Source organism: Aquarana catesbeiana, linkage group LG02, assembly GCF_042186555.1.
Source record: "Aquarana catesbeiana isolate 2022-GZ linkage group LG02, ASM4218655v1, whole genome shotgun sequence".
NCBI lineage: Eukaryota > Metazoa > Chordata > Amphibia > Anura > Ranidae > Aquarana > Aquarana catesbeiana.
Genome location: NC_133325.1, coordinates 328,258,745 through 328,279,629, shown reverse-complemented (window position 1 = coordinate 328,279,629; position 20,885 = coordinate 328,258,745). Strand labels below are relative to the sequence as shown.

General features: G+C 42.8%; 1 protein-coding gene across 2 annotated transcripts in view; it reads left to right on the top strand.

Moving 5' to 3' along the window:
• Positions 1–11,700, top strand: part of PRRG1 (proline rich and Gla domain 1) — a 78,029-nt gene extending 66,329 nt beyond the window's left edge. For both annotated transcript variants that reach the window (XM_073614824.1, XM_073614825.1), the window contains one exon: positions 10,788–11,700. In XM_073614824.1, coding sequence (XP_073470925.1) covers positions 10,788–11,309 — 522 coding nt within the window. In that variant the 3' untranslated portion in view covers positions 11,310–11,700. The remainder of the gene's footprint in view (positions 1–10,787) is intronic.
• Positions 11,701–20,885: the final 9,185 nt, after the last annotated feature.

The following is a 20,885-nucleotide window of genomic DNA, read 5'->3' as shown; positions in this document are numbered from 1 at the left end:
TGGTGGGACCTCGCGGTGCACCGAAAGCCTTTTTCTTTCCCAGGGTGCCTGTATACGAACGGATCTGGTGAGAATCGGAACTGAGAGTCGCTGGAAGTCAGAGAGTCAGCCCGGCCAGTGCCAGAGAAATTTCAGGATGAATGGTTGGAGCGGAGCTCAGCCCGCACACGTCCTCTCACTCACTCACTCTCTCTCACATCCCCACAGTCGACGCCCACTTGTCGCAGTAATTGGTATTTGCCAGTATGTAAAGGATCAGGTCAAACGGCCGGATAGGCCTAACCAGGAGGATGATCTGCCTGAAAGCAAGGCAGATATTCCTCGAGCGCTGTGTTTTGCTGTTGATGCTTTAAAGGATTCAATACAGCAGGTTTTTTGCCTGGCTTTCTCGTCTGTACTTATGCACAGACTTTTATGGCTTAAGAACTGGTCAGGCAAGCTTCCTTGTAAAAAGTTATTGGCAGGTTTCCCGTTTCATGAGGAAAGTTTATTCGGTGATCACTTGGACAAATATATCCAAAAGATTTCCAGAGGGAAGAGTTCTCTAATTCCTGTGAAGAAAAGCACCAAATGTCCCTCGTTTAAGTACCCAGGGACTGCTTCCACAGATGTCTCAGCGTCAGAGCGGTTTTGCCGCCAACAGGGCGCTAGGGCCAGGGCCAAGCTGCAAGGCCAGGGCTAGAAAAGGCCCTGGGTCCAAAATTCTTCTAAACCCAGCACCAAGCCCTCCTTTTGAGGGGACGCCCCCACTCCATTGGGTGGGGGGAAGGCTGCTGCACTTTGCGGATATTTGGAAAACAACAATTCAGGACGAGTGGGTCACCTCCAATTATATCTCGCGGTTACAAGCTGGACTTGCGGGGGGTTCCCCCTCAGATCCAGTGTTTCCTCAGATCCTTCAAAAAGAAACTTATTGCTTCAGGCACTACATTATCTAGTGCATCAAGGAGTGATTGTAGAGGTTCCTGTAATCGAAAGGGGCACAGGGTTTTAATCAAACCTGTTTACAGTTCAGAAACCAAACAGGGACACAAGGCCCATTTTTGGACCTAAGGTCCCTGAACAAGTATCTATTGATACAGTCCTTTCGGATGGAGTCTGTCCGCTCAGTAGTAACCTCATTCCAGAGGGGAGACTTTCTAGCCTCCATCGATATATAAAAGACGTGTATTTACATGTACCTATCTTTCAGCCTCATCAGAGGTTCCTACGTTTTGCAGTAGAGGAACATCATTTTCAGTTTGTGGCTCTACCCTTCGGGCTTGCTACAGCTCCCTGGGTGTTCACAAAGGTCCTAGCACCAGTACTGGGTCTTTTAAGGGCTCTACTGAATGTGATATAATGCACAACGCACTGCATTACATTACATTCTTTCCCTGCCGGGGGAAACTGTCAACGTGGGCCCAGAAGTGACATCACGCTTCACTTCCAGGTCAGCAACAAGAAGGGGAGGTATGTGAAGCCCAGGCCCCAGGACTCAAACCTGGCACCTGGGGTTTGTCGAGCCTTGTCTTAACTCGATAAATTTATTATATGTCTGCAAACTTTTTTTTTTTTTTTTACGCAAATAACGCAGGAACATTAAAAGGTGGTATCTTTTTTTTTTTTTTTTTTTTTCTCCTACTGGCATCCAGATTCAACAAGCTACAGCAGTTTGTGTCTCGAATAAGAGATCCGCTGGCAATTGGAGCAGATGCTCTGATGGTTCCATGGAGCCAGTACTCCCTGGTTTATGCTTTCCCTCCCAATCCCTCTCCTTCCACATTTGTTGCGCAGGATTCAGAGAGAGAGGGGGTTCCAGTCATTCTGGTGGCACCAGCCTGGCCCAGAAGGCCCTGGTTCCCGGAGATTGTGAGACTGACGATAGACGGGCCATGGACAATTCCACGTCGCCCCGATCTACTGTCTTAAGGTCCTATATGCCATCCCAATTTACAGTCTCTAAATTTGACAGCATGGCTATTGAAGCCAGGGTGTTAAATGACCGTGGCATCTCGGGACCAGTGGTGTCTACTCTAGTGAATGCTAGAAAAGCTTTCACTAGGAAGATGTATCATAAGGTCTGGAAGACTTGCATTGCTTGGTGTGAAGCCAGAAAATGGCATTCTCAGAAATATGTGATTGGGAGAATTCTCTCTTTTCTACAGTCAGCTGTGGAAATCAAATTGGCTTTGAGTACAATCAGAGGTTAGGTTTCGGCCCTATCAGTATTCTTCCAAAGGCCTTTAGCCTCCCATTCACTGATCCAAACCTTTATGCAAGGGGCAACTCACTTGCTTCCCCCATTAGGTCACCTGTGTCCTTGGGACTTGAACTTGGTGCTGTCTGTGTTACAGAAACAACCATTTGAACCTATTAAGAAAATTCCATTAGACTTGCTGTCAAGCAAGTTAGCCTTCCTGATGGCTATCACCTTGGCTAGGAGGGTGTCGGAGTTGGCAGCCCTTTCATGCAGGGAACCGTACTTGATCCTTCACCATGACAGAGTCCTTTTGCCAAAGGTGGTGTCGGCCTTTCATTTAAATCAGGACATTATTTTGCCTTTTTTTTTTTCTCAGCCTCGTTCGGCGGAAGAGAGGCGACTGCATTCTTTGAACGTTGTCCGGGCAGTCAAGGTTTATCTGTTTAGATCTGAGGAGATCCGAGGATCAGACTTCTTTTTTTTTCTTTTGTTTTACCAAAAGGACCCAAGAAGGGGCAGGCAGCTTCCAAAGCTTCCATTGCCAATTGGGTCCGTCTATTGGTCATTCAGGCCTACGGTCTGAAAGCTAAAGCTCCACCCTTTATGGTGAGAGCTCATTCTACCAGGGGTGTAGGAACCTCCTGGGCTTTTCGCCATCGGGTATCTGTGGCTCAGATTTGTAAGGCTGCTATCTGGTTATCGGTGCATACGTTCACAAAATTTTATCAAGTGGTTGTTCGAGCAGCCGAGGATTCGGCTTTCGGCTGCAGTGTACTGCGGGCTGCCATATAAGTTCTGATGGCTATTGTTTGGCAGGGTGTCTCCCTCCCCTCACAGCTATTGCTCTGGGACGTCCCAGCAGGTAATGAATATTAGCCGGACTCTGTGTCCCATGATGTATGAAAAAGAAAATAGGATTTTTACGTCATACTTACCTGTAAAATCCTTTTCTTTGAGTACATCATGGGACACAGAGATCCCTCCCCTCTTTTCTGAGGATTTAGTGCTTGCTACAAAACTAAAAAGTACTTCCTATATGGGAGGGGTTATATAGGGGATCACTTCCTGTCTGAAGACCTTTGGTCTACCAGTGTCCATTCACCTAATTGAGTATAACCCCAGCAGGTAACGAATATTAGCCTGACTCTGTGTCCCATGATGTACTCAAAGTAAAGGATTTTACAGGAAAGTATGACGTAAAAATCCTATTTTTGCTCCTAATCACAGGGAGTCAGGGGTGGATTGTAGTTGCTTCTTCAAGGGACATGTCCTTGATGACCTGCGCTCATGGAAAGAAAGCTGAATTTTTGGATTTGTATTAGAAGTGGAATTAAGTAATCTCGTAACTCCAGGGCTTGACAAATTTGCTTTGAATCTAGGAGTCACTAAAAAAGTTAGGGGCCATTTTTATTCTTTATATTTTTTCTGCGCAGCACGTTTATAAAAATCATTTTATGCCTGATTACATAAAACTCCCAAACATTATATATTTTCTGAAAGCAGACACCGTAGAGAATAAAATAGCGGTAGTTCCAATTTTTTATATCTCACAATATTACTGCAAGATTTTAGTAAAAAACGCATTAAAAGTTAGTTTTAGGGGGCACAAAAATGCAATAAATTACCCAATGTTTTAGTAAAATAAAAAATCCAAGGTTGAACCAAGTAAATAGATACCCAACATGTCAAACCTTAAATTTGCATGCACCCGTGAAATGGCGAAAGACTTCAGTACCCTATATTTTCCATAGGCGATGCTTTAAAAGTCCACCATAGGTCATCAGTTTGGCATGCTGAAGGAGGTCTGGTGCTAGAATTATTGTGTGCGGTGATGTGTATCGCAGTCAACTCTATTTTTTTTTTTTTTGGTGACTTATTTTTTTTAATGAGACATCCATGGTATGCCTTCTCTGTGCTCTACTGAATGTGATACAATGCACATCGCACTGCATTACATTACATTCTTTCCCTGCCAGGGGAAACTGTCAACGTGGGCCCAGAAGTGACGTCACGCTTCACTTCCAGGTCAGCAACAAAAAAGGGAGGTGTGTGAAGCCCAGGCCCCAGGACTCAAACCTGGCACCTGGGGTTTGTCGAGCCTTATCTTAACTTGATAAATTTATTATATGTCTGCAAACAGTGGTTTTTTTTTTGTTTTGTTTTTTACGCAAATAACGCGGGAACATTAAAAGGTGGTATCTTTTTCTCCTTCTTCCCTCGTTTATTGTAGATATGTTCTATTGAGGAATAACAAGGTATTTGGAACACTTTAAACTAGAACTTTTCCTTTTAGTTTGGGGGAAATTTCTACTCACTGCTTGATATAATCTATGACAATAGAAACATTCCCTCACTCTCTTCAAATCTAATACAAAAACTTAAAGCTGGAGTTTTATTTTTAATTATTTATTCAAGGTATGTTAAATATTTAGTTCATTTGAATGCAGCAGTTTGATAGCTATAGGTAGACAAATGGACGTGTTTTTCTGTTGGCAGTGTATGAGGACTTCCCGGAATCTGAATGTAAGGTGCTGGTTTAGTGTAAATAAATCTCTGGGAAAACCTAATCCAAGTTATTTGAGTATTTAAACAGTGTACAGAAGAATAGAAGACTGTCGCATCAGCCAGAGCATACAATGTTCTTATGGAACATACAGTACCTATTGGGGGGGGGGGGTACTATAGGTCACACATTTATGTGGACTTTCCTCTAAGCCTTCCTCTTTGTATACAAACTCTTTGTATACAAAGCTTATTTTTATTAGGCACTCTTTTCTCTAACTTAGCTTTGTGTTCATTGTGTAAAAGAATGTTCCATTGGGCAGAAAAATAAACCATTCAAACAAGTTATCTTCATTTTCCTAGAGCACCACCTTGTGGTTGTCATATGGCTCATGAAAGACTTCAACATGTTTGTTTTCTAACATATGCAAGTTTATTTTCATTTTGTTTTTTTAATCCTTTACAAACAATTAAGTGGCATTATTTCCAAAAATAAAAATGTAATGTACTGCAGCTTACTACTTATTAGATGTGGTAGCTGCATTCATTTGCTTTTGTTGGGCTTTATTTCCCTTTTTTCAACTGATGATTCTGGCCAGTAACATGTCCTAGCATAGGGTGGCCCATATATCATGTGGCTCATGTATCTATGGAGAAACCTGGTCACCCTTGGGCAGCAGCAATGTTTGGACAGGTTAGTGTTAGATGGCCTAGTAGTCTTTCATTTAAAGTACATCTATATCTAACTCCTGCTAATATATTCTAATAGTTGTGCTTTTTTTTTCTGTTTTTTTTTTTTTAGGGATACATTCTTTTTTTAAAATCAAATTAATAAATGCTGATCATTGTAAGCACACCTGTCAGTATTAAAAAACCAACTGCCTGTTTTAGTGAACATTTTAAACTATTTCCTTCCCCAACACATGCAGCGACATACAGCATGTATGTATGTATTATCTCCATGCTAGAGGCAGAAAATGTATATGTGTGTAATATATATATATATATATATATATATATATATATATATATATATATATATATATATATTAGAGAGAGAGAGACTCTACACACCCCTGTTAAAATGTCAGGTTTCTGTGATGTAAAAAAGTGAGAAAAAGATAAATCATTTTAGAATGTTTTCACCTATTTTAATGCGACCTATAAACTGTACAACTCAATTGAAAAACTGAAATCGTTTAGGGGGGGGGGGGGGAGTAAAAAAAAAATATATGGTTGCATAAGTGTGCACACCCTCTTATAACCGGGGATGTAGCTATGTAGCTATGTTCAGAATTGAGAAATCACATTCAATCTCATTAAATTGGAGTCAGTACATATCTGCCATCGTTTTAAAGTGCCTCTGATTAACCCCAAATAAAGTTCAGCTGTTCTAGTAGGTCTTTCCTGACGTTTTCTTAGTCACATCCTACAGCAAAAGGCATGGTCCGCAGAGAGCTTCCAAAGTATCAGATGGATCTCATTGTTAAAAGGTATTAGTCAGGAGAAGGGTACAAAAGAATTTCCAAGGCATTAGATATACCATGGAACACAGTGAAGACAGTCATCAAGTGGAGAAAATATGGCACAACAGTGACATTACCAAGAACTGGATGTCCCTCCAAAATTGATGAAAAGACGAGAAGAAAACTGGTCAGGGAGGCTGCCAAGAGGCCTTCAGCAACATTAATGGAGCTATAGGAATATCTGGCAAGTACTGGCTGTATGGTACATGTGACAACAATCTCCCGTATTCTTCGTATGTCTGGGCTATGGGGTAGAGTGGCAAGACGGAAGCCTTTTTGTTACCAAGAAAAACATCCAGGCCCCGCTAAATTTTGCAAAAAGCATGTGGGAAAATGTGTTCTGGTCTGATGAAACCAAGGTTGAACTTTTTGGTCATTCCAAAAGATTTGTTTGGTACAAAAACACTGCACATCACCAAAAGAACACCATACCCACTGTGAAGCATGATGAAGCATCATCATCCTTTGGGGCTGTTTTTCTTCAGCTGGAACAGGGGCCTTAGTCAAGGTAGAGGGAGTTATGAGCAGTTGCAAATACCAGTCAATATTGGCACAAAACCTTCTCTCTTCTGCTAGAAAACTGAACATGAAGGGAAATTCATCTATTAGCATGAAAATGACCCAAAGTATACAGCAAAATCAACAAAGGAATGGCTTCACCAGAAGAAGATTAACATTTTGGAATGGCCCAGCCAGAGCTCAGACCTGAATCTGGTTGAAAAATCTGTCAGGTGATCTGAAGAGGGCTGTGCACAGGAGATGCCCTCGCAATCTGACAGATATGGAGTGTTTTTGAAAAGAAGAGTGGGCAGATATTGCCAAGACAAGATGTGCCATGCTGATGGACTCATACCCAAAAAGACTGAGTGCTGTAATAAAATCAAAAAGTGCTTCAACAAAGTATTAGTGTAAGGGTGTGCACAGTGCAGACTTATGCAACCATATTTATTTATTTATTTTTTTTTACTTCCCTCCACCTAGAAAGATTTCAGTTTGTTGTTCAACTGAGTTGTACAGTTTATAGGTCACATTAAATGTGGGAAAAAAATTCTGAAATGAATTATCTGTCTCCTCCTTCTTCCTTTTTTTTTTTTTTTTTTTTTACATTACAGAAACCTGACATTTTAACAGGGGTGTGTAGACTTTTTATATCCTGTGTGTGTGTGTGTGTGTGTGTGTGTATATATATGTATATTATAATATATATTTTCTTTTGTACTGGATCTGGTTTCCTACACTGTGTTAGGACAGGCTCTTGGCAGTCAAGGCAGCAGCACTGTTTTGCTGGAAAGGAAATCCAATGTAGCCATGTAGAGATGGGTGGGGGTATAGGCGGAGGGCTGACCATGGTGGCTGGGATTTCAGTGCAGCAACAGGACTGTGTATTCAGCCCAAACAGAACATTAAAGTGGCTTCAATGCATGAAGGTAAAAAAAACCTATGAGCAGCAGCCCCCCCCCCCTCTCAATTTAGGGATGGCCTTGGCTCTCCAGGGACTTGCACTCCTGATTGGCATTTGGCTCCCGCTGCTGTCCATTACAGCTAGCGAGCAAATCAGGAGATGGAGGGGACGGGGCTGAGCCACTGCTCCATATGTGAATAGACACACACAGCTGTGGCTCAGGAGCGCGCCTGCTAGGGTGCCCCTGCAACAAGCTGGGACCTGAGAAGGGGAGGAACCAGCCTGCTCGCAAAATCATTTCCTAGGGCAGGCAACTTTTTTTGACACTTTTTTTTTCCCTTGTACTGCTATCATTTTAACCACTTCCCGCCCAGCCCATAGCAGATGACGGCCGGGCGGTGGTTCAGTTATCCTGACTGGGCGTCGTATGACGTCCAGCAGGATAACATGCCACTGCGTGCCCGTGAGGGCGCGCAACGCGGCAATCGGTGGAGCGGTGTGTCAGCCTGACACACCGCTACACCAATGTTGGTAAAGAGCCTCCGGCGGAGGCTCTTTACCACGTGATCAGCCGTGTCCAATCACGGCTGATCACGATGTCAATAGGAAGAGCCGTTGATCGGCTTTTCCTCACTCGCGTCTGACAGACACGAGTAGAGGAGAGCCGATCGGCGGCTCTCCTAACAGGGGGGTCTGCGCTGATTGTTTATCAGCACAGCCCCCCCTCAGATCACTACACTGGACCACCAGGGATCTCCACTAGGACCACCAGGGAAGGGGCAACATGTGGATGGCCAGGTATGTACCCAATGGCCATCCACATGTGCCCAATCTGTGCCAATCAGTGCCCACAAATGGGCACTGATTGGCACCAACATGTTTCAGGTCTGCCCAGCAATGCCACCAATCAGTTTATTCAGTGCCACCAATCAGTGTCATCGGTGCCACCTGTCAGTGCCACCCATAAGTACCCATCAGTGCCACCCATAAGTACCCATCAGTGCTGCCTATGAGTGCCCACCGGTGCCACCTATGAGTGCCGCATTCCAGTGCCGTCTATCAGTGCCACCTCATCGGTGCCCATCAGTGCCGCCATATCAGTGCCCGTCAGTGCCGCCATATCAGTGCCCGTCAGTGCCGCCATATCAGTGCCCGTCAGTGCAGCCATATCAGTGCCCGTCATTGAAGAATAAAACGTACTTATTTACAAAAAATTTTAACAGAAACAAAGAAAAACTTGTTTTTTTTTAAAAACATTTTCGGTCTTTTTTTATTTGTTGCGCAAAAAATAAAAACCGCAGAGGTGATCAAATACCACCAAAAGAAAGCTCTATTTGTGGGAACAAAATGATAAAAAATGTGTTTGGGTACAGTGTAGCATGACCGCGCAATTGTCATTCAAATTGCAACAGCGCTGAAAGCTGAAAATTGGCCTGGGCGGGAAGGTGTCTAAGTGCCTGGTATTGAAGTGGTTAATGGGACAAAACATGGGGAAATGTACACATAGTGCTTATTCAGAATTTTTATTTTGCCCTGACTCGCACTTTAAGCTGTTCAGCCAGTGATCACCATGTACCTGTTTGCCTTGGACAGATCTATATATTGTATCTCCCTAAATCTTAAACCCCTTCAGCATATGGCCTAAAGCTGAACTCCAGGAATTCAACTAAATCTACCCATGCAGTAGTGTCCCCCTGCACTGCAGGGGTTCAATGCTCATTTAGTCTAGGCATACCTTATTCCTGGCTCTGGCAGGCCCCCTCCTTCCAACACTGCCACCTCTCTAAGCTGCTCTCCACCATGGTTGCAAGCTCCCCTTTCTTGCAGGATTAATAGCCCTGCGCTGTATGTGTTGAGGCTGAGGGACATCCTACAGCCCAGAGCTTCGAACAGAGAAAGAAAGAGCCTTCCGAACCAAGAGATTGGGTAAATAATAAACCACAGGTTGCGGGAAAGAAACAATTAGTGTTGACAGGGGAATCCCTCCTGCAGAGGTATTTTATTCCTGCCGGGACAACACAGTGATTATTGTTAATGGCTATACCAGCCGCTAACGATAATCGCATGTAAAATCCTGCAGGCTGGTAGTATCCAAGTTGATCGATCAACTTGAGTATATTCAGCCTGCCCATACATGGTTCGAATCTTGGCCGGTTCAGCAGTATTTGAACAGTCTCTATGGTCAGCCTTATCCCTGCACCCCTAGGCTAAATGAACATTTAAAGTGGAATTCCACGCTTAATCCTAACTACTCTCTGTCCCCCGTACCCCCGTCTAACACCTATGTTTACCAACCTGGGTAAGAAAGATCTGTGTACTTGCCTATTTTCAGCCTGCTCTGGTCATGTGATCATCCTGTGTCTGCCAGTGACACTACTAGGGAATGGTGATGGTGCTCCAACAACGAATAGTAAAGCCTAGAGCAGTGACCCCACCCACCCATAGGCATCAATGGCCCATCTGTTGCTGCTCTCCCCCCAACCCCCCACCCCCCTTGACGCCATGCTGGCTGACACAGTGGAGCCAGATCTTGTTACTGGATCAGAGTGGCCTACAAATAGGTACGTATACAGATCTATACTTCACAGGTTGGTTAGGTGGGGGTAGCAGACAGTTTGAGGAGTAGTTGGGTTGAGCCTGGAATCCCACTTTTTTTTTTTTTAACCATTGCAGTGCATGTGGGTCTCACTAAAAGGCTAGATTTGGTCTAATTTCTGGAGTTGTTTTAGGTCACCTTTGCTCTTTTGAGGTGCTTTTATATGACAGAGCCATAACCCGAAGATTTCTCTATCCTACTAAGACAGCCCAAATTTTTGTGCTGGTTTTAGAAGCGTAATTGAGATTCTTTTGGGAGATTAGTCTGAGGACATCAATAATAAGCTGTATAATTCCAATCATCTGCCTGCAGTATGAATGATTTAACTGTTTAATCCAAGACTTTAAGAATAAAGTTTATAGTTCAATTAAAATCTTTTATCATTCAAATTCTTCTTATTATTATTCTCCCCTACATGTCTGCAAATACTGTTCAAGAAATAGGACTGCATTAAAAAACGTTTTTCTTTTTGTGAACAGAGGTAGTTCCTTTTCTGAAAATGTATTTTTCGCTTGATAAGATGGAAGATTGCAAATTCCAACACTTACCTTTTTTTTTTTGTTTTTTGTTTTTCCTCAGAAAGAGTTTTGGAAAGAGTACACCAGAGGACACGGGGACTCAAGCTCGGACAGCAATTGGTATCCATTTTACCTGGCCTTCCCTTTAATCACAGTCTTCTTTGTTGTTGCTCTGGTTCTCTTGCTATTGTGGAAGTGTGTATTCAGAAACAAAGCATGCCGGAGAACTGCATATGCCAACAGAGGTGCGAGGGAAAATACAGCTGAGACTTTAGATAATGAAGGAGTTTCCAGTCACGCTCAGCAGCATTCTAATGTGTTGTGTGCAATAGAGGATACTTTTGAAAGGGCTGGGAACCCCAGCGGATTGACTGATTATGATGTGCGGTCAGATACGCTGTCAGCTGGATTTTCTTCAAATTGCGATGCGCCACCTTCTTATGAAGAAGCCACTGGAACAAGGGGTGTGAGAGTAAGCGAGCCACAGCACAGTCCCAATGAGCCACCACCACAGTATGAAGAAATAGCTATTTGTGCCTCTGTAATCACAATACCTCAGGAGGGGACAACCAGTCCTAAGTAGCATAGGAACAGATTTTCTATTTTTTTTTTTTTTATATTGCATATGAAGATTTTTTTTTTTTTTATTACAATAGCATTTGGCTCTGAATAAATTTTGACATTTTCTGATATATATTTTCTTTTTGTTAGAGTATAGTAATGAACACTATTTGCTGTGAGAACCGCTCAGATGAAGGGTCCATATTGCTTTTAAATAAACACAGTGCACTGTACTGTTATATTACGCTAAAATTACAAAGTGCCGTATATTATTTGAAACAGTATTTTCTATTTTCAGTCTTACTGCAATTAATTTGCCCATGGGATTATACTGATATTGCAATATAACCACTATTGACCAAACTACATTTTTAATGAGCTTGAATAAAATGACTGACTTTTTTTTATTTTCACACGTGCCTCTTTTCCTTATTGCTGAATTCTTTGAAAGTGACATATACTAAGACGACCTCAAAATATTTTATTCTCCTTTTTAAGTATTTATTAGTATGAGTTTGTACATATTAAACGCATTATATTTGTGTGTGTGTGTGTGTGTGTGTGTGTGTATAATGAAACCACCCATTCCTACTACTATACTCAGTTTTCACTTTTTTAGTAATAGCACAACAACCTACATGCACAACTTTATTCAGTTCTACAGTAAATATACAGTAGGTGCTTTTTTTCTTTTAGGTATAATTTGTGGTAAGTTTTTATATAAATATGTAACATTTTTACTATCTTGCATTTATTCTTCTGAACAATTCCAGATTTGTTTTTAATATTGAATTTTTTTTCTACATTGTAAATGTTGTTTTTTTAGTTTGTAACCACTAGCATTTTACATTAACAATTGGCCTCTACTATTTGCTTCATAAGGTATATTTTTTGTCAATTTAAATAAAGCTTTCCTTGTTATGAGATTAAACCTGAACAGTTTGGGGTTTGATTGAGGTGTGTGTGTGTGTACAGTCAGGTCCATAAATATTGGGACATCGATACAATTCTAATCTTTTTGTCTCTATACACCACCACAATGGATTTGAAATGAAACAAGATGTGCTTTAACTGCAGACTTTCAGCTTTAATTTGAGGGTGTTTACGTCCAAATCGGGTGAACGGTGTAGGAATTACAACAGTTTGTATATGTGCCTCCCACTTTTTAAGGGACCAAAAGTAATGGGACAATTGGCTGCTCAGCTGTTCCAAGGACAGGTGTGTGTTATTCCCTCATTATCCCATTTACAAGGAGCATATAAAAGGTCCAGAGTTCATTTCAAGTGTGCTATTTGCATTTGGAATCTGTTGCTGTCAACTGTCAATATGAGATCCAGAGAGCTGTCACTATCAGTGAAGCAAGCCATCATTAGGCTGAAAAAACAAAACGAACCCATCAGAGAGATAGCAAAAACATTAGGTGTGGCCAAATCAACTGGAACATCCTTAAAAAGAAAACGCACCGGTGAGCTCAGCAACACCAAAAGACCCGGAAGACCACCGAAAACAACTGTGGTGGATGACCGAAGAATTCTTTCCCTGGTGAAGAAAACACCCTTCACAACAGTTGGCCAGATCAAGAACACACTCCAGGAGGTAGGGGTATGTGTGTCAAAGTCAGCAATCAAGAGAAGACACCAGAGTGAATACAGAGGGTTCACCACAAGATGTAAACCATTGGTGAGCCTCAAAAACAGGAAGGCCAGATTAGAGTTTGCCAAACATCATCTAAAAAAGCCTTCACAGTTCTAGAACAACATCCTATGGACAGATGAGACCAAGATCAACTTGTACCAGAATGATGGGAAGAGAAGAGTATGGAGAAGGAAAGGAACTGCTCATGATCCAAAGCATACCACCTCATCAGTGAAGCATGGTGGTGGTAGTGTCATGGCGTGGGCATGTATGGCTGCTAATGGAACTGGTTCTCTTGTATTTATTGATGATGTAACTGCTGACAAAAGCAGCAGGATGAATTCTGAAGTGCTTCGGGCAATATTATCTGCTCATATTCAGCAAAATGCTTCAGAACTCATTGGACGGCGCTTCACAGTGCAGATGGACATTGACCCAAAGCATACTGCGAAAGCAACCAAAGAGTTTTTTAAGGGAAAGAAGTGGAATGTTATGCAATAGCCAAGTCAATCACCTTACCTGAATCAGATTGAGCATGCATTTCACTTGCTGAAGACAAAACTGAAGGGAAAATGCCCCAAGAACAAGCAGGAACTGAAGACCGTTGCAGTAGAGGCCTGGCAGAGCATTATCAGGGATGAAACCCAGCATCTGGTGATGTCTATGCCTTCCAGACTTCAGGCTGTAATTGACTGCAAAGGATTTGCAACCAAGTATTAAAAAGTGAAAGTTTGATGGATGATTGTTAATCTGTCCCATTACTTTTGGTCCCTTAAAAAGTGGGAGGCACATATACAAACTGTTGTGATTCCGTTCACCAGATTTGGATACAAATACCCTCAAATTAAAGCTGAAAGTCTGCAGTTAAAGCACATCTTCTTTGTTTCATTTCAAATCCATTGAGGTGGTGTATAGAGCCAAAAAGATTAGAATTGTGTCAATGTCCCAATATTTATGGACCTGTGTGTATATGTATATACATACATGTATGTTTTTTTTTTTTTTTTTGCAAAATTCTAACTATATGTATCTTCTGAGCAGCACATACTATCTAAAGCGGAGTACCTCCCAAACTTCCGCTCATCTCTCTCCTCTCCCCCTGCACCCCCATCCCTACTTCCACCAGACCTTGCCAGGTACGTCAGAAGTCCGGCTCCCTCCTTCCCCTGCTGCCAGGCCTGTAACAGAGCGCAGCGTGCTTCATGCATGTTCAGTAGGGACCTGGCCTGGAAGCCATAATGCGTCACAGGTAAGTGTCCTAATATTAAGAGTCAGCTACAGTATGTAGTTGCTGGCTTTTCATTTTTGATGGGGAGGGGGGCGGAACTCCGCTTTAAGTAGAAAATATTGTTTTTTAAATTCAGCTGCCTAAAGGAGCACTGTGGTATAATTAAAATTAGAATAGTGTGGTTTTGGGGGAGCTGCAATTGCACTAAATACAGCCAGTTAATTCTTCTACCCACTTACCTTCCAATTGATTAGTAATTTTACTATACAGTCTAGGACCTTTTCTTTAAGTTTTTATACAGTACAAACATAGAACACAAGGAGTGGAGCAGGCAACATGCCCACTCCGTCCATTGGCCACGGAGGGCCAGTAACTGTGAACTAACATAGTTCAACTACCCACAGTTAACTTTCCCCCCCAACTCCGACCAACAGCCAATTCCAGGAAATCCAAAGTAATTTCCATTAACTTCAACAAGGTGGTAACATGTTGTTCAACAGGCGGGATATTTAACACTAGCTGAGGGGATAGATAAGTACCTATTCAGTCAATCACCGTGGTATCCCATGATTATCCACTCCATGTCCAACTGTAGGGACTATATCACTTATCCATACATGTATTTAACCCACTGTAGAGGAAGAGTCAAGCCATGCCTGCCATACTTTATGGAATTTTTTTCCGGCAACCGCTTGTTGCTCTATAAAGATGGATCACAGAGGTTACCAGTCCCTTCCAATATGACAGCGTAGGCGCACCTGGCTTTTTCCATTGTTGCAGGATAGCCTTCCTACTATAAAATAATCCTATATTTAGAAAGGTGCAATGTGCCAAAGAGGGAACCGCCTCCTCTACAAAACCAAGAAGACAAAACCCTTGGCATCGTAGAGACCGGAACACTGAGGACCTCAGATACAGGAGGTGATCCCAGACCAGAAACTCTGAATCTGCGAACAGCTCCAAAAGATATGTTCCGCATTGGCTGGGGGAGAATGAACATCTCCAACACTCACCACTAGAGGAAGGATAGATGCGTGACAACCTGGCCGGTGTATAGTAAATTTGATGTAGGAATTTAAACTGGATCAGACGATCCCTGGCAGATACCCACATATCGTCCCAATCTTCCCCCTGGATATCTGATTTCACTCTCCCACTTTTCTCGGCATCTGGATACCCCCGGAGCTGTGTTCTAAAATAAAGATTTGTATGTTGTTAATAATGGCTTAACTAAATCCTCGTTAGACAAAAGATCCTTAAGAGCTGAAGGGAGATACTCGACCCTTTGGCGTCAGAACTGCTCCTGAAATGTGTGGCGCAGCTACAGATAGCAAAAGAAGTACGAGTTGTCCAAGTTATGTCTTGCCTTTAATTGGTCAAAAGTTATGAGGCCACCCTCTCTGGTGATGTCAATTAACACCTCTACTGGCCCAAATCGTGGGATCCGCTAGGGAGCAAAAGTGAGGGAGATTTGGATTCATCCACATGGGGGCCGAGGGTGTAACTCCCACAAAGCTAGGAGACACCAGGGCTGTGGTAACCTCCCATGCCCTAATAGTCACTTTCATTGACTCAGTCAGGGGTAGGCTGGATTTTGGGCCCCTATACAAGGCCAGTCTTAGACTCTCATAGGACCCCAACTGCGCAGCTTCCAGGACTGTGGCAGTGTCCCCGTCATCCGCCCACACCTAGCAAAAACCATCTGACCCACCAGGTAGTACTTCTGCCAGTCTGGTAGTGCCCACCCCCCCCTGTCCGTAGGGTTTCCTGTAGTACCTTGATGCCTATACGAGGTGACTGAGGGGACCACAGAAAGGACCCAATGATGCTGTTCAGTTTTTGAAAACGTGCTGTAGGAATTCACAGAGGAGAATGATGTAAAAAGTATAGAATTACTGGAAAATCTTCATCTTGAGGAGGCTGATACGCCCCATTAAGGATAAGGGCAACCGCTTCCATACCTGGGCTTTTTGATTGAGCTGTGTTGCCAGCGGGAGAAGGTTTAGGGACATGTAATCTTGAATGTTGGCAGTAATTTTAACACCCAAATAAGTGATGGAGGAAACCAACCGCAGTGGAAGGCTACCATCCGTTAGTTTCTGTGCTTCAGGACCCATCGGTAGTATGGATGACTTGCCCTAATTAACCCGCAGGCCCGAATAGGAGGCAAATGTGTTGAGTATTAATAGGGCCGCTAGGAGAGATGGTCCCTGAGTAACAGGAGAAAGTCATCAGCGTATAGTGCAAGACATTCTTGAATATTTCCCACCCTAATGGCTCCTAACTGTGGATTGCATAAGTGCTCTCGCCATGGGCTCCATCATTAGAGAGAAAAGAAATGGGGAGAGATGGCAACCTTGCCTAGTGCCCCTACCCATAGGAAAGAAATCTGAGACTGAGAATCCCAGCCGGATTGCTGTCTGACGGTCACTTTACAGCAATGTAAACCAACGGCGGAAAACAGGACCAAAACCCATATTTTCTAACACCTTATGCATATATATTGTCAAACCACAGAATAGAAAGCTTTTTCCATGTCTATGGAGACAATGACTTTGGCTGGGGAGTCTGGGGTATCTAGCTGCAGATGCGTGAACAGCCTCCTCAAATTTGTGTCTGTCGACATCCCAGGCAGGACCTAACATACTTAAAGCGGTTGTATACCTTTATTTTTAAATTTTACCTACAGGTAAGCCTTTTTACCTATAGGTAAAAAAAATATCTCCTAAACCTGTAAGGTTTAGGAGATATTCCCCTCGCAATGAGCCGCTGACTACAGCGGCGCATGCGCACAGGGGATTCTCGGCTGACAGCCCGGCAAACTCCGGAGCTTGCCGGGCACAAGTCTCCCGCGCGCATGCGCGGGAGTGACAACATCGCGGCTCCGGCCACTCACAGCGCCGGAGCCACGATACCCAGAAGACACGCCGAGGGGAGATGTCAGCTCCCTCGGCGTGGATCAGGTGAGATGCCGGCGCCTCGTTCTAAGATAAGTATCTCATAATGAGCTAGTATGCGGTGCATACTAGCTCATTATGCCTTTTCCCTTGCAGGTGTAGAAAAAAAAAAAAAAGACAGCGGGTATACAACCGCTTTAAATCTGTACCCACCCTTTCCACCAACCCATGCTAACTTACAGCACAGCCGTAAGATTTTTTTTTTTATGATTTAGACCCTTTTCTGACATGCTGAGGAGTGGTGACCACGTGCAAGAATAAAAATTCAAACTCTGGCATATGTGGCTAGGCATATTGATACAGTAAAATACTTATTGTAATAAAGTAACTGGATACAAAATAATTTATACTATGCTACTCAAGGAAAATTCTTAAAGGGTAACTCCACTTTCGTGGGAAAAAAAAATAGCATAGCACATATAATCGCGACACTAATCATATCGTAACTGAATGTTATTAAAAATTACCTTTCCTTTTTAATCTGCAGCCACTCTAAATTTCTGAGAATGCAGTGCAATATGGCTACATGGAGTTGTTCTGTACACAGTGTGTGTGTGTGTGCTGACCACTCCCCAGAAACATAATTTCCTGCTTGTGTGATAGGCAGACTTCTAGGAAAATTGGTGAGCCAAAAATACAAGTCAGATTTCAGGCATCCCCCGCAACAAAAATGTCATTTTTGGAGAGATCCTTTCAATAGGAGCACAGCTAAAGGGATACAGGCCCAGCAGATTTCCTCATTAGTGCCATGCAGGTGCACACCTGACAGTTAATTATGAAACCACTCCATTTAGACCCGCTCAGTAAAGAGGCACAGACAAACACATGTATTACTTCAGAATAACAAAAGGTAGGAATCTGCAACAAAGGTTAATTTATAATAATAAATCATTGTTGCATTGCAAGAATTTTCTCAGTTCATATTAAAAGAGAAGTTAGGGAATACCAAAAAAAAAAAACAAATCATGCTCTCCTACATGGCTGCAGCACTGATTCCAGCTGCAGCTGTCCCCCGCCGGCTCTATCTCAAGAACTGAGTGATTAAAGACCGTTGATCACTCGGTTCTCCCCCTCAGCTCTGAGCAGAGTGGTGACTGTCAGTCACTGACTGTCTGCTCCACTCCTGCAGCACTAACTGGAGTGCCAGGCTGTGGAGGGGGCAGAAGGGGCTGACTCAGTCTCTCAGCGGCATGCTGAGAGGCTGGCTCAAGCTCTCAGTGGCAGGCTGAGCCACAGTCAAATAAAATGAAAAGTGCATGGGTGGATGAGACACGGGATCCAAAGTGACAGCCTGAGTGGTGAAATGCCGAGTAAACCACGGACTGGATACAGCAGGACTGGCGGTCATGGATAGAAGGCAGTGCTCAGGAGATGACGGAATCTTTATGCACCATAAAAACAGAAACAAAGGCATGCCACTCTAAGTGCAGTATGCATTAAACCAAGTCTATTTATTTAGACAAATGGCAACTTACAAGGAAGATGAACAATGAAGCGCATGTCGGACCTGCCAGGGGTCGGTGGAGCTGTGGCACTGAAGGAGCGTGTGGAGCCAGGTGCATCTGCACCAGGTGGTGAGTAGGGCAGGGAGCATCCAGCAGGTGTGGATGCTGCCATCCAGAACTCCATGAGGTAGCAGGCACAGACAGCTGAATCCTGGCTGGGTGTGATGTCAGTGCTGGGGGGCGGGAATGCTGGGTGTGGCTAACACGTTTCAGAACCTATTACGGCTCCTTTTCAATACTAATTGGCCGCAGCCGCACCCCCTGCATATGTAGTGACAGGGGGCGGAGCTACAGCTTGGGGAGGAGAAGGTGCAGGTGACTAGGCTCACAAGTAGTGCTCTATAGGAATAGAGATCCAGCGCTGTTCTGACGGCTCGAGTGAGCACAATTCCTGCCTGCAGCAATAGCATTTGCACAAATAAACAAATGACAAAAAGTAATGAAGATACACAAAAATAACACATATTGTAGTGATAAGCACCCATAGAACTAGGTATAGCATATATCACATTACAGTGCATCAAGAAATATTTTAAAATAAAAATATGAATACAAATACAAAGTACGAATAAGAAGTATGATAGAGGGAATACAGATAAACTTAGAATCTGACAGGGAAGGGATAGGTTGAGGAGACAGAAACCTGCCAGTAGGACTATGATTAGAAATTAAAAATTAATTGGGGACACAGGGTAACTAAGCAGGCTAAAAGATGGCTTACCCCACAATTCAATAACCGCACTTGACAAAAAAAGGCATAGATGTATACATTTATATACACGCATGTCAAAAGTGTATAGTCCCACCTCGGAAAAAAGGATACAGTAAGATTGACTTACCAATCAGTATATCAATAGAAAGAAAAAGTGTAGCGCTAATAACCATATTCATGATTAAACTCAAAAAAGTCACATGAACATATATAGATTCCTGTGAAAAGAAAAAATATTTAAAAGTCCATAGTGTGAAGTGATGATATTATTCTTAAAGTCCTTAATAGGTAGATAACACCAAGAAGATGTGAAAATAACAGGATAAATGTGTTGATAGGAGATCCGCCACCCTATTAGATAGGGGCTTACCAGAGAGATTGGACACAGATGGGTATACACCCACTGGGTCAATCTAGCCTGTAATTGTGGGGATCTTCAGTGACGTCTGTGTAACATGAGGGTAGATCCAGGTGACCTGGTACTTCAGATGTGGCAAAAAGGGGGGTAAATCCACTCAGATATCCAACGTATACATATAAAAGATGTGAGAGTACATAGCGTAATACTGTATATAGGGTTTAAAACTCGTTTATTAAAATTAGGAAAACTCACATTTCAGTAGAAAAAGCAGCGCTTTTGGAATACAAAAATTCCAACTGGCAATATTGGTGGTGTCAACAGCTCATCCCGACGCGTTTCGTCCAAGGGGACATCATCTGGGGGGGTTGATGATGTCCCCTTGGATGAAACACGTCGGGATGAGCTGCTGACACCACCAACATTGCCAGTTATTTTTATTTTTGTATTCCAAAAGCACTGCTTTTTCTACTGAAATGTGAGTTTTCCTAATTTTAATAAACAAGTTTTAAACTCGATGTATGGCTGGATTATGCCCCTACTTTACTTTAGTGAGCCTATAAGGAGTCACAGAGCTTGATTTACTATTACTGGAGAGTACAAAATCTGGGGCAGCTCTGCAAAGAAACCAGCTTCCCCACAGTATACAAGGGGGACCTGGACCAAACATCAACAGTCTCTTCAAAGGATAAGATTTCCATATTGGAATGCATGGGGTTTAGGGTTCTTGGGACATCTGTGTATGGCCAGGAGACCACTTTAGCTATATTAGATCTCATGCACACTGCTGCTTATACAGGCGTTTAAGTCTATTTTTTCTGTTTAGGCAAGTCTGTTAGCCTATTTTGTCCATGCATTTTTGGGTGTTTACGGTCATATTTGCAAAAATTTGTTTTCAGACTGAAAAAAAACCCCATCACAAGTGCGGTTTTGAGAGGAGCTTTTGGGAACAATAAACACTTGATGCACCCAAATGCATAAACACAGCGTTTAGAAGCATTCAACGATTTCAAGTGTACATTGATTATTGTGCAAAATCAGGGGAGGGGACACTATGGTGTTTTTTTTTTTTTTTAATTATGCTGCTTTTTCTGCCAGAGGCATTTTTATAGCCACCTCATGTGCAAGGACCCTTATAGTGAGAATATAATTCATACTTGTGCCTGCTAAGCATGACAGTAGCATATACTGTATGTGGAGGTA